The 13,427-nt window shown below is 39.0% G+C and overlaps 1 protein-coding gene across 1 annotated transcript; it reads right to left on the reverse strand.

Moving 5' to 3' along the window:
• Positions 1–358: 358 nt before the first annotated feature.
• LOC143571469 (WEB family protein At5g55860-like) lies at positions 359–2,162 on the reverse strand. Its single transcript, XM_077056884.1, has 2 exons — positions 1,917–2,162; positions 359–1,824 (listed from the first exon to the last, which is right to left on the reverse strand). Exons 1-2 carry the CDS (start codon positions 2,085–2,087, stop codon positions 622–624), a joined length of 1,374 nt encoding a protein of 457 aa, XP_076912999.1. The 5' UTR covers positions 2,088–2,162; the 3' UTR covers positions 359–621.
• Positions 2,163–13,427: the final 11,265 nt, after the last annotated feature.

Consider the following 13,427-nt stretch of genomic DNA (forward strand, 5'->3'; position numbering starts at 1 on the left):
GGAGAGATTAAAGTGCTAAGCTTCTTGTGGGTTAAAAACCGAGATGGGGGGGGGATGTGGGGCCTAACATGGGAGATGTGGCAGCCTGGCGGGGGTTTAACTTTACGTTGTAATTGGGTGATGGTGTATGTCCGTTTAGTTTTGGGCATACACGTATAATTCTTGTTGGTTTGGTGTTTTGTGGTTATTGCTAATGTCTTGCTTGTAACGATAATTTGTTAATATAATAAAGCTTTGGTTGTCCATTCAAAAAAAAAAAAATTCTTCAATGTTTTGTTAACCTAAAGCCTTTTTTTGAATGATATCTGCAAGAATTTAGTTACGTAATCGCGTTGACAATTGTCGTTTTTCATTTGTGTCCGTTTATACACGATAAAATTTCTTAAAAACGAAACGAATCAAAACTAAAAGATTTGATATGTTATAATACATGTTCAAAGAAACTTATTGTAATACGTAACATCATAATCTAATGATCCTGACTACCCGGGTTACAGTTTCAGTCACTCGGGGTGTCGCCTCAGGTTATTAACAAAAAAAAAAGCTTTTAGCTTCAAAATTGGTTGAACATATACACACCAACCAATATAACACGCACGAAAGAGACGCGAATACTATGATTTACATAGGCTTTTCGCCGGGCAAATATGAAGGAGACGAGCCAATATCAACCTGTGATTTCTTCCTATGAAACATGCTACTCAGACTGGTAGTGAACACCTTCTTTGTCTTTTGTTTGTGTGGTGGACTCTGCTTATGATTTGGGGATGGTGATTGCTGCATTTGTGTTTCTTTGAGTATCAAAGCCAACTTCTTTTGTTCCCTCTCTCTCCACCTTCTCAGCTCGCCCTCTGCGGTCTTCTTGCCCGCCTCTGCCACCTCTGCACGCTTTAATGCCGCGTCTGCTGCCGCCCTCAAATCATCAATCTCCCTTTGTGCTGCTTCTAACTTCTCTGATTCCATCACTTTCCTACTCAATGCCTCAAACTCTTCTCGGGATATTGTGATTTTTAATCCTGATTCGGCTTCTTTTGCTTCCTTGGCTTCCATTAAAATTATATTAAGTTTACTTTCAGCTTCTTTCAAAGCATCTTTCATGGCTTCCGCTTCTTTCTTCATTTCTTCAGCTTTCTTCTTCATCTCTTCTGATTCCCGTTTTGCGTTTTCGTTCTCTGAAACCAACTGTTGAAAAGTCAACATCGTTTCATCAGTAACCACCGTGAAATCAATAAATTCTCTTTCCGTTTCTTTCAGTTTCAATTCTTCGTGCTCTTTCTTTATGTTCTCGAGCTCAATCTTTAAAGATTCCAACAACTTCCTCAATGATCTTTCTTCTTCAACAAACTTGTGTAATGAATCTTTAGCGCCGTCAAGCTCTAAAGTCACAGTCTTTACAGAATCAAGATCCGAAATCCGAGCATTTTCCATTTCCATTTGTAATCTTGCAACCTCAGATGTCGTTTCTGCAAATTGGGTTTCAAGATTTTTTGACTTTTCCAGGTCAGCCTGTTCCCGTAAAGCAAGTAGTTTCTTTGCAGATTCTTCTAGTGCTGCTTTATGTGCCAACTTTTGAACGCGTTTTCCATTAGGGTTTGTTTCTGTACTTTCAAATTGATTTGCTTGATTATTTGTCATCTTGATTGCTGCCTCTTTTGCCTCGTTAGTAATCTTGAGCTTTTTGGTCAGATCAACTACTAAACTTTTAGCCTGTTTGAGCTCGGTTAGTGCACCGGCTTTTGTAGTTTCAGCACTCTTTAACTGTTCCTTTAATTTATAAAGCTCTTTTTGTGCCAAATGGAGCTTCGTTTCCTTCACCAACGCCCTCTACATTCATAAACAAAATTTTGTCGCAAAAATCAACACGCCCTCTTATTACTAAAAAAGACAATAAAGGTATTATTATAAAATATACTTACCTCAGCAGAATGAGGCTTTAGTTTTCTGATGGGGCTTTTTTCACCTGAAAAAGCACCTTCCCCAAAAAGATTTACAGCGTCCTTGACAGATTGGAATGGTGTGCCAGTATCGATCTCTCCAACCTCCACTTTTGGAGACCCGGTTTTGTTTTCACGATCTTCTGCGGGCATACTGTTGATCAATTGAATGAGGTCAGCGATTCATTTACATTAAATAAAAAAAGTACACAGAAACATGCAGGAGTTGCAAATCTTCCAAGAATCATCTTAATATAGCCATACCTTTATTATTTATGATTTTTTTTCTTTTTTGGAATATGCATTTACACGTATACATAATTTCCAAGAACCATCTTTACCATTTTTAGAAGGATAATGCAAACTATCAAATTTTAAATTTAAAACCTTTTCAAACCGCCAAATCGAACCGTTTTCGAAACAATAGTTAACATTTTAGCCCATAATTTCCATTAAAACCAGCTGAACCAAGCCATAAACACCCGTGGTTTTTATACGCCCTAACCCACACCACGTAAACGCTACTAGGAGGTTTATGCTAGTCCTATGCATATAAAAGATAACTGGATATTGACATCAGTTTTGCTTTGTAAGCTGTAACTTAATTGCATTCATTCCTCTCATTAATACAAAAAGAAAACTGTAAATTATCAAAAATTTGTGTATTTCAAACCATTATCTAACAATTTTAAGCAGCATCAACTCATAAATCATAATCACCCAAATATATATATAAATAAACAAAATTAAAAAATAAAACACAATTATGAACAGCAGAATTTCATAATTAAATCAGCACTTGTCTCCTAGAAAACCTTACTTGATTAATCAGGAAGAAACTTCGGTTATTCAAATTAACCTTTAACGACAATGTATCAAGCTCAAGACCCTGAAAATGAAACCACACAACCATATTAACATTTGTACATGTTCAAAAATACTTTAATCAAGTAAATCTCAATACTTACAAAAAGATTTTTGAAATCATTATAAAGACAGAAACTTTAAAACCCTAAAAAAAACAAAAGTTGATATAACAATATAATCCCTAGGAGTATGATTAATAATGAAATACCAAAATTAAGCAGTCATTAGTGAAAATGCCAACACTTTAACCATCATTAACCATTGTATAACCATCAGGTTATTAAAAAAAAACCTTTTTATTTCAAATTATAAATCAACAACGCAAAATTGTTGTAAGAGTCTGCAAATTCGTTGGAAATCGATTTGTGCAGTGATAATTAAACAAAAAGATTAGATTTTTAACCAGTTTAATGGATGAAATAAGGGGAAAATGAAAAGGGTTTGAATGATTACCGATAAAGAATGAAGGGGTTGATAGCATTAGCAGATGGATGAATGTTGGAGTGAGAGTATGTTAAGCAAGTGAAGGAGGCAAGTGACAGGTTGAATGAATAGGTATAGGTATAGACGTATAGTATATAGGATATGACACGAGGGCAGTACCAAAGGCATTGATAATTGTACTGTGATATGACCTCACCACGTTATTCACACCCGTGTACTAAAAGGCGCTTGCCAACAAGGAGCCTATTATTATTTTATTTTTTTAAAACGATGATAATTTTGGTATGACTGGGTGGTCGTAGACTGCTTCGACACCGGTTTAGAATCCAATAGAGTTTTTCCTCCCCTCGTCTTTGGAAGTTACCTTCTCTACTGACGTCACTTGACATCAGTTGCACCACAAGAGTCGAAACCCTCTGGTATAACGTAGACACGAGCTCGGATTTGAACTGTTAACCTTCTAAAAAAAGCTTATTTCTTAGACCATGTCTAGTCATAATGTGATAATGCCTCACCCCTGGGCATTATGCGTCATGTGACGCCCAGTCAGATTTTTGGTTTTTTGAAAAAAGAGGGTGTAGCCGTAACTCTCCACCCCGGACATTTTATGCCACGTGACGCCCAGTCACTTTTTATTATTAATTTTGTTTTTTTAAATAATAATTCATTAAATAATTAAATATAAAACTAAAAACACTAAATTAAAATAAAAAGAATACATAAAACCCTCCTAGTACATTAAAATCACTAATAAAAAGAACACATAATATCTTCTTCTCGGTTTTCACCCTGTAACTCAGCATCATAACAAACCACCGTAATAATAACATAAACAACCCATGACCTTCAAAACACCATAATATCATTATCAACAACCTCACTCACCCTCTTAACTCTCAAAACCCTACCTCCAATCCACCGTCATAATCAACAAGTCATCCACCGGCGGAGACTCAGCAAAAATGGTAACAATATAACGGTCAAATTTGTTTCAATATGCGTGCTTTTAAGCGTTTTGTAGAAAACGTTGTTCAAAAACGCCGACCAAAAGCGCTGGGGTGTGCCCTGACGTTTTCGTTCAAAACGCCGCCATAACGTTGTGAGTACGGATGGTCTTATCTTCATTGTCATAACCAACTGGAGTAGCCTAGTTCTTATTCTTTTTCCAAAATATCTAGTTTATTAACATAAGTTTTTATTTCAGTTTTATGAATTTTGGAATATAAAAAAAGAAAATAATAATAAAGCATTACAACATTCACATTGGAATTTACATTCCTATCTACATGATTTAATTGAAAAACCATTTATCTAAATTTTGTTTACTTTATAAAACCCTTTTATCTGACCCTTTTACACTTAGGGTGTGGTTAAATGTATCCCTGGTTGCTTGTCATACCTCCCTCCTTGAAAAAACTAATTTTCATATTACCTCTTTAAATTATATAATTACCAAATTAACACAAAAATAATGATTTTATATTATTTTTTTTACAAGTTGCGTTTTTTATGATTTCGAGTTTAGGGTTTAGGGTTCGGGTTTAGGGTTTGGGTTTAGGGTTTAGGGTTCGAGTTTAGGGTTTAGGTTTTCGGGTTTAAGGTTTAGGGTTTCGGGTTTAGGGTCACTACTAGAAAACAAGTCATTTTCTTACAAAAACTTCCTACAAATTTTCTACAACAAGTAGTTCCAACAGATTTCTAACAAGAAAAAATAAGCTTAAACTTTGCTACAACATTATCTAATAAAAATTATGAATAGTTTTTGTAGGAAAGTTATAGGAAGTTTACAACCACATGTTTTTGTAGCAAATTTGTAAGAAAAGTTGTTGGAAAACGGTTGAAAACAATTTTCAAGCATGCGTTTTTCCAACAGCTTTTTTGTTAGAAAATTATTAGAAACTGAATTTGTCCAACAAATTTCCTACAATTCGGTTGTAGAAAAACATCTCTTTTTCTAGTAGTGGGTTTCGGGTTCGGGTTTAAGGTTTTAGGTTTTCGGGTTTCGGGTTTATTTTGTAAAAGATAGAGAGGTAAAATAAGGATATTATAAATATATATACTATTAAAATTAAAAAAAATATTATAAATATTTACAATATTAATACTAAAAAAAATAAATTAATAGTAATACTTGATAGTTTTTAATTTGATATATGTAGTAAAGATTATTAAGTGAAAAAAATGTTATAGGGACTAATATGTATATAAATAATGTTAAGAGGTAATAGTAATTTATCTAATAAATTAAGGAAGGTGTATATATAATAAAAATGGTGTAAAGGGGGTACGTTTAGCAACACCCTTTACTTACTTATAAACACTTATTTTATTAGATTTTCTCTTTTTATACACCCACAACAACATATAAATGATTGACTATGATCCTCTAAGTATAGGGAAGTGCTTTAATTTTCTACTTTTCTATAAATAGTTATCTATTATAAATTATCGAATATAAAGGTGTTTTACTTGTTTTCTTCACTTTGTTCTTCATATTATACAATAAAGATAGATATAGAGACTTCAATGTGAATGCTCTTAGGATCAAATGCAAATAGATTTAACGTGCTAATCGTACAAATAATTAGAGCTAACCCTACATTTCTATTGTACTTGATTTTTTTTATTGCCATGACTCTAGTTTAGAAATTAGAATTATAGATTAATAATCACTACTCTAGTTATTTATATGTTTAATAAATTAATTTCATTTATAGGGAAGTCACTCGTAATAATAAAATAACTTTATGATTCTTTGAAACTATATTTCAAGTGAATGCCTATATCCGGTAAGATGCACAAAGAAATCTCATTCACACGTTCCAAAACTTCTCATAGCTACTATCATGTAGTTGTTAACTGGTGTTTGTAAACTTTTATAAAGATATATGGTGGATAGAATGATCATTATAATTTTTAATTCTCTAATGCTCACAAAACCGGTTATTACTTTGTTTGGAGCTTTTTGAGCTGAAGTCGGACTCATAATCATAGTTATCAAGTAAATTATTGTTATGTATACACGTTACTACTTTTTGAACTTTAAACTAGTCGTAGTCAAAAAGATAATTCATAAGTAGAAGTCAACCACCATTAACGCTAATCATGTTTTAAGGTTTACCACTTTGTTGGACAATAAAGGGTCATCCAACTTTTGAGTATTTTACTATTTTTAGCACAATTTCGAATGTCATTTCGTCTTCACGGTTTGCTCAGTTTTGCTATTTAATCCAAAAGAAGAGCATGTGTTGGTTGTTTTTTTATTTGTTGCATAGTTGGTCGGGTTGGTAACATGTGGGTCGCCCATTCTCGATTTTATTTTATAATTATACTTTAATGAAGAAAACGAAAATACCCCTCATTAAACATAACAAAGCTAACGAAGTTAGTTGTTTGGACTAAAATGGCTAGAAAATGAAACCACGAGGATGGAAATGCAAAAAGAAGAAGAAGAAGATTTTGGAAGAAAAAGACAACCAAACCACAAAGACGAAGATGGTAGTTCTCTCTAAAATTTAATCTTGTTTTTGGAACTTCTATATACCTCAGGGCCGGCCGGAGGGGAGGGCGACGGCCCCACGCCCACTCCCTCCATGGGCCCAAGGTTTTTCTAAATATTATATTTTTTAACTTGACTGTATGAACTACCTTCCATATGGCTGGTTGTTCAAGTGAAAATAGAGAAGAAAAGAGTAGAGAAAAAAAGAAAATGGGGTTACCGACGATCGACCTTGCTCTGTAATGAAGAATAGAATTGTGTTTTGCTAAGCGAAAGATGAACAAGAAAGAAGATAAATAAAATACTTTAAAATAAATGTGAACATTTGATCAATAGGCTTAAAAAAACCTAAAAAGCTGACTTGTTAAAAAGATTAAGACAAGTGGTGCAGTCCTATTTTAGTCACTCTATTTAAATAGTTGTTTTTTTTTTATTATTATTATTATTATTATTATTATTAATCTTTTAAACTTTTCTTATGAGTGGTTTAACTTTTACTATTTTTAAACGGAATTATACCCTTTTTGCATTATAGTTCATAAGCTTTTATTTATTTGATTATTACTCTAATATCGAAATTAGACCCATTTACATCGCAACATTTATATATAGGTTTATCATCATTTTAATGAAAAAATTGGAAGGAGAAAACTTGTTTTAGGTCTAGTACCATCCGCGCCCCAGACCCTAAATTTTTTTAGCATTTTCAGAGACGACCCTGATATACATGCATAAGTTCATTTTCTATTTTGATTTAGGAAATAAAGAGATGAGTATATTATGTATCCATACATATACATAGTATTGCAATATATAATAAATTTGAAATATTGTAAAGTTTCCAAAAAAGAGAGTTCACAAATCACAAAATAGCCTTCGTAACATTTTGAAAGGGAGAAGTGAGCAATTGGCTTTTGGGTTCAATAACATAGGATATAGGATGATGGTTAAGGCTTAGAATTTTTGAAGTTTCAAGTCTGAAACTTGACTCAAAGAAGTTTTCTTACAATGTCAGGTTCCATCTTGATGATGATGCTAAATGAGTCAGACCTAAAATGTCAAAATCAGTATGGATTGTTGAAATCACGTCTCAGAAAAACTCACTCAAATATTATGGCTAGTTCCAAATGTTATTAAAAAGAGAGAAGTGTGGTCATATTTGAAAATGAAATATTATGGCTAGTTTACTCTTGTTATTTAAGAAAATAAGTTTTTTTTGTCTTTTAAAAATGAAATATGTAAATATGAACATAAACTACTTGAAATATAATTTACAAAGGTACTTAATTTAAAATACGCATGATATTTATCTTCCTTCATATTTACTCAATCTGAAGATAACTAATTTATTATAAATCAATTTTTATATGTGAAGAGGTAGGTCCCAGCAAAGCCATGTTGGACCCGCAAGACTCACCTTGAAGAGAGACGTCTGCGCAAAGACCAACTGGATCCGCAGGACCCACCATCTACTATGTAAGCCGCGTCTTAACGGACGTGGAAACCCGGTACTCTACCCTGGAAAAATTAATCTTAGCACTTGTACAGGCTTCATGCAGGCTAAGACGATATTTCCAAGGTCACCCAATCACCATTCTCACCAACTTCAAACTTGAAAACGTTCTAGGCAAACCTGAGTTGTCGGGACGCCTAGCCAAATGGGCAATTGAGTTGGGGGAATACGCGATAAAGTACAAGCCAAGACCAGCCATAAAAGGCCAGGTCTTGGCCGACTTTATTGCGGAAGTCCCCGCATCGCGGGAAAAAGAGTGCCAGGAAGAGGCTCAACCCTCTCCAGCACAAGACATTAACGATGTCTGGCGACTCTATACTGATGGAGCAGCCAACAACGAAGGTTCAGGCGCAGGGTTGAAACTAATTAACCCGGCAGGCCAAGAATACACTTACGCTATTCGGCTTGATTTCCCAAGTACGAACAATAAAGCGGAGTACGAAGCATTCTTGGCCGGATTAAGAATTGCGCGTAAGATGGGAGTGAAAAACTTGGAAGCCCACGTGGACTCCATGCTAGTAGCCAACCAGATAAACAGGACGTACACGACCGTGAATGACATAATGGCCATGTACCTTACGCAAGCCAAAACCCTTATGTGCGATTTTAACGATTGCAAAGTTGTGCACATCAAGCGAAGCGAAAACAAATCTGCGGATGCGTTAAGCAAGCTTGCATCGTTAGCCTTCACCCACTTGGGAAAGGACATCCGCGTTGAACTTCTTGGAGCACCATCAGTCCCGCACAAGGAAATTTGTGTCATCCAAACCGGCACGGAAACATGGATGACACCAATCATAAATTACCTTGCAGCGGGTATACTACAAGAGTCGAAGACACAGGCAAGAAAGATACGTTGTAAATCACTGAACTATCAACTTGTTGATGACATACTTTACAGGCGTAACTTTATTGGCCCACTCCTCAGATGCGTTGACGACCAAGATGCCGACTACCTCCTAAGGGAAGTACACGAAGGCATCTGTGGAGTACACGCAGGTCCACGCACAGTCGTAGCTAAGCTAAACAACGCGGGATACTTTTGGCCGGGGATGCACACGGATGCGCTGGCCTACATCAGAAAATGTAGGTCCTGCCAGCTTTACGCACCCAACACGCATCGCCCGAAGAACGAACTAGTTCCAGTCACTTCTTCATGGCCATTCCAGAAGTGGGCCATCGATGTGACAGGCCCATTTCCCACAGCAGCAGGGAACGTTTAGTTCCTATTTGTAGCCATCGACTACTTCACCAAGTGGATAGAAGCAAAACCCTTAGCCCAAACAATCGCAAAACATATCAAAAAATTTATTTGAGAATTTATTATTTGTCGTTTTGGACTTCCACAGAATTTGGTGAGCGATAACGGCACCAATTTTGCTGACCAGAAGCTACAAAAGTGGCTGAAAGAGCTTCAAATCACCCACACCTTTACCTCAGTGGCACACCCGCAAGGTAATGGTGAGGTGGAAAGAGCAAACAAGAGCATCGTCGACGGCATAAAGAAAAGACTCTTGGAGCATAGATCCGGCTGGGTGGACGAAGTTCCACATGTCCTTTGGGCAAACAGAACGCTGAAAAAAGCAAGCACGGGTGAGACTCCGTTCAGCCTCACCTATGGCACTGAAGCCATGGTTCCAGTCGAGATTGGTCTACCCTCACCAAGAGTTATAACTCAACCAGAAGACAATGATGCGGAAAGACGGTTAGACCTTATGCTAACCGAAGAGCGCAGAGACCTAGCCGCAGAGCGTGAAGAGAACTACAAGCGACAAATGCAAAAGTACTACAACACGCGGTGAAACTCTGCAACTTCAATGTCGGAGACTACATACTGCGTAACAACGAGGCTTCGAACCAAGAGCGCCCAGGAAAGCTGGCCCCGGTCTGGGAAGGGCCATACATTATTAAAGAAGTTTTGGGAAAGGGCGCATACCGGCTCGAAAGGCTTGATGGCATCCCCATCCCAAGAACATGGAATGGAGCTCAATTACGCAGATGTTACATGTAGATCAATTCCAAACTTGTAAAGAAAAGGCCTAGAGCCACTTCTAATGGAAATGATTCTCCTTATCACATTGTGTTGATAGCCTTACCTTTATACTTATGAACTGACCACACTGATATGCCGGTATTCACCGCATAAATAAGTGAGGGAGGAAGTAAGTCGTTGCGTGTGGAAAGCGGCACAACCCGCATAAACACAAAAACAGTAAATATTTCTAAGGGAAAGATGAAGAAAACCTTCACGCAGGTCAGATATAGATAAAGTTTGGTCATCCTACTAAGTGAAAGTGACGATCCTACCCGCGCAATCATGATAGAGGAAACAGAACATTAACCTATTATCTAACACGCGTCGAAAGGTTAACTTATTCAAAACACTTAGAAAATTGCTGAGTTAAACTAAAATATGCATGAGCAAATCATATAATGTTTACAAGGCAAGGCGTTAACAAAACATTTATATTCACAATAAAAGTTGTTCAAACATTACAAAATGGCTAGATATCTACCCGCCTACAAAAAATACAAATCTATCCTAACGGTTGAAAGGAATCTCAAGATTCAAGCTTCGGGACCACTTCCTCCAAACCCACTTGAACCCGCACCATCAGTCGGCTGCGGCGGTTCGAGGAAAGCTTTGAGAACAGCTAGCCCGTCATCAGCAGCAGCAACTTCATTCACCTTCTCCACAACCGGATGCGGGAAGGTAGCATACTGGTTCACAGCTTGGTCATAGGCAGCTTCAGTATCAACATCGTGTAAAGGAAAATTGGAAGGCGGGATGCCTTTCTCTGAAAATCCTAGACCAAGCAAGAAACCAGCCTTCTCCCCATCCTCATGAGAAGCGTTGAGGGCTGCGCTCATGGCATCATCATAGGATGTGTTCGCGAATATCCGATGCACAATCTACAATAAAAAATATATATAAAAAACTTTTCTAAGTATAAAGAAAAGCGCAAAGCAAAGAAATTATGGAGCTATGCGTACCTGCGGCAACGCTTCTCGTAGAAGCCAATCCTTATTGGATAGAGCTTCTTGAAGGGTAGCTTGAGCTTGATCGTGGGCGCGTTTGGCTTCATTCTTGTTGAGGTTGGTAAGTAACACGTCCTTGGCAGCAGCCTCTTCAACGCCTTTAAGCTTGCGCTCAGTGCGATCAAGCATACCCCTCTGATCCAAGAGCTCATGTAGCTTCTTGGCATCTTCTAAAGCCAAAGCCTCATGAGCCTGCTGAAGCTTCTCCAGTTTGGCTTTAAGCTCTTCATTCTCAGCGTGCAGAGGCTCAGCAACGGCTTCAGCTTTGGTGGCCCTTTCGGTCGCATTACGCGCAGTTTCCTTGGCTAACCTACGCTGTTCGTTAACAGCTTGAGTAGCCTTGGAACGGGCCTCATGCCTGGCTTGGATCTCGGCCTCAAGGTCCTTGAAGGCCTTCTCTTTTTCAGCAGCGGTGGCTGCAAGCTTCTTGTTCTCCTCCCGCAGCGATCGCACCTGAGCCACCTCCAGGCTATTCGCAGTCTTTAACTTGTCGTTTTCACGACAAAGTAACTCGGCACGCGGCTGCATCCGGGCAAGAAGAATTCGAAGCTCGTTGGACAACCTGGCCTCCTGGTAGCTAGCCATAGCCTCCCTAGTGCACCGCTTGGAGCGGCATGGCGCGCCCAGTCGACGCAGTCTGCAGCCGTCCTGAGAGTCGTGCCTCGGCGGATATTCCACCTTGGCGCATAGACCTCATTGGAATCTGAAACTGCAACAAAAAACAGTTAAGAAAAAATGAATCAGGAGGAATAACAGGCCAAAGTAACCCCACGCACCTGTAGGGTCGATAACAGGCCGATAGCCGCTAAACTCATCACCTGAACCTAAAGGATATCCATCCAAGAGGTCAACGAGATGGGAAGGAGGCAAAGGTTGGACTCCCTCATCAACAGAGGTAAGTCTAGAGGTCCCAACTCTAAACATACCTGAGGAACTAGCCCCAACAGAAGTAGTCGCTAACGCCGAATGCGACAATGCAGAAGCCATTGAGGTAGAGACCATCGGAGATGAACTCATTTGAGATGAACTCATAACCGTGGTAGCCGCCGCAGATGAGCTCGCGGAAAAAGTCACCGCCGGTCCGGTGAAGGATGTAGTAAAGATGGCACTGACGGCCGGCGGAGATGACGTCATAACTGGAACAGTTGCTTCAACAGTATGAGCAACTGAACCAGCACCAGAAACAGGCGCAGCCGCCTAGGTCATCGCCTCGGATAGGTTGACCAAACCTATCGTCGTGGGTCCTGAACCGCTTCCTCCCGCACCGCTCTCGAAAGCGGATAAGTCCACTCCTGCATGAAGAAAAACAAAAGATATTAAAAACAAAGGCGGAAGGAAATGCGGAAAAGGTACACAAAAAATATACTTACTGGCTTTCTTGATCCTGAAAGACCTGACAGGCGGAGATAGACCCGATGAAACTGGCCTCTTCGCGCCAGTCACCTTCGCAGCGCTCGGTGGCTTGGAAGTGACAGCCGTTGTCTCAACCTCTGAGACAATGGTCTCGTCACCCCCACCAAAGTTCCCCGCCGCCTCCTCACTTTCAGTCTCGGAATCAGACTGATTCCCCAGGTCGACGACGGAAGCAACCTTCGCCTTGCCCTTCACGCCAGCAGCCTTCTTCTTCCTCACAAAGAAAGGCCCATCTGCGGTCCCTCATCAGAAGATGACAAAATCAGAGGAATTCCAGCAGAAGTTTGAGCATGGAGAGGACGAGGATTAAAGAACTCCTTACCTGGCCGAGTGGCGCTTAAAATTTCGTGGCCCGGCGGGTAGACCTCTACGAATCTATCCGCCGTCTGCTCCAAAATGGGCAACTCGTTCTCATCGAGATCACGAGTACCCAACCGTGCGGGACCATCAGTCTCCCGCGGATGCAAGAGCGACTGTAAGTCGTTCCCCTCTGAAATAAAAAAGATAATGTTAGAAGAAAATCCTAAACCAACACAAAAGACGGAGCATACCGTAAGGAATATAGTTCAAACCGTATTCAAGGACGATGGGTATTTGCGGCGTCCCAGACCCGGCATCCTTCCACACGCGGCTCATCCCAAGCATCACCATCCCAGACTCCGCGAAGCGATAAACCGGAGTCTGGATCTGGGAGATCTTGGCGACCCATTCCGTCTCC

This window comes from Bidens hawaiensis, unplaced genomic scaffold, assembly GCF_021521415.1.
Source record: "Bidens hawaiensis isolate Kalapana, Puna unplaced genomic scaffold, B.hawaiensis_p1.1 tig00025381_1, whole genome shotgun sequence".
In the NCBI taxonomy this organism is placed as follows: domain Eukaryota; kingdom Viridiplantae; phylum Streptophyta; class Magnoliopsida; order Asterales; family Asteraceae; genus Bidens; species Bidens hawaiensis.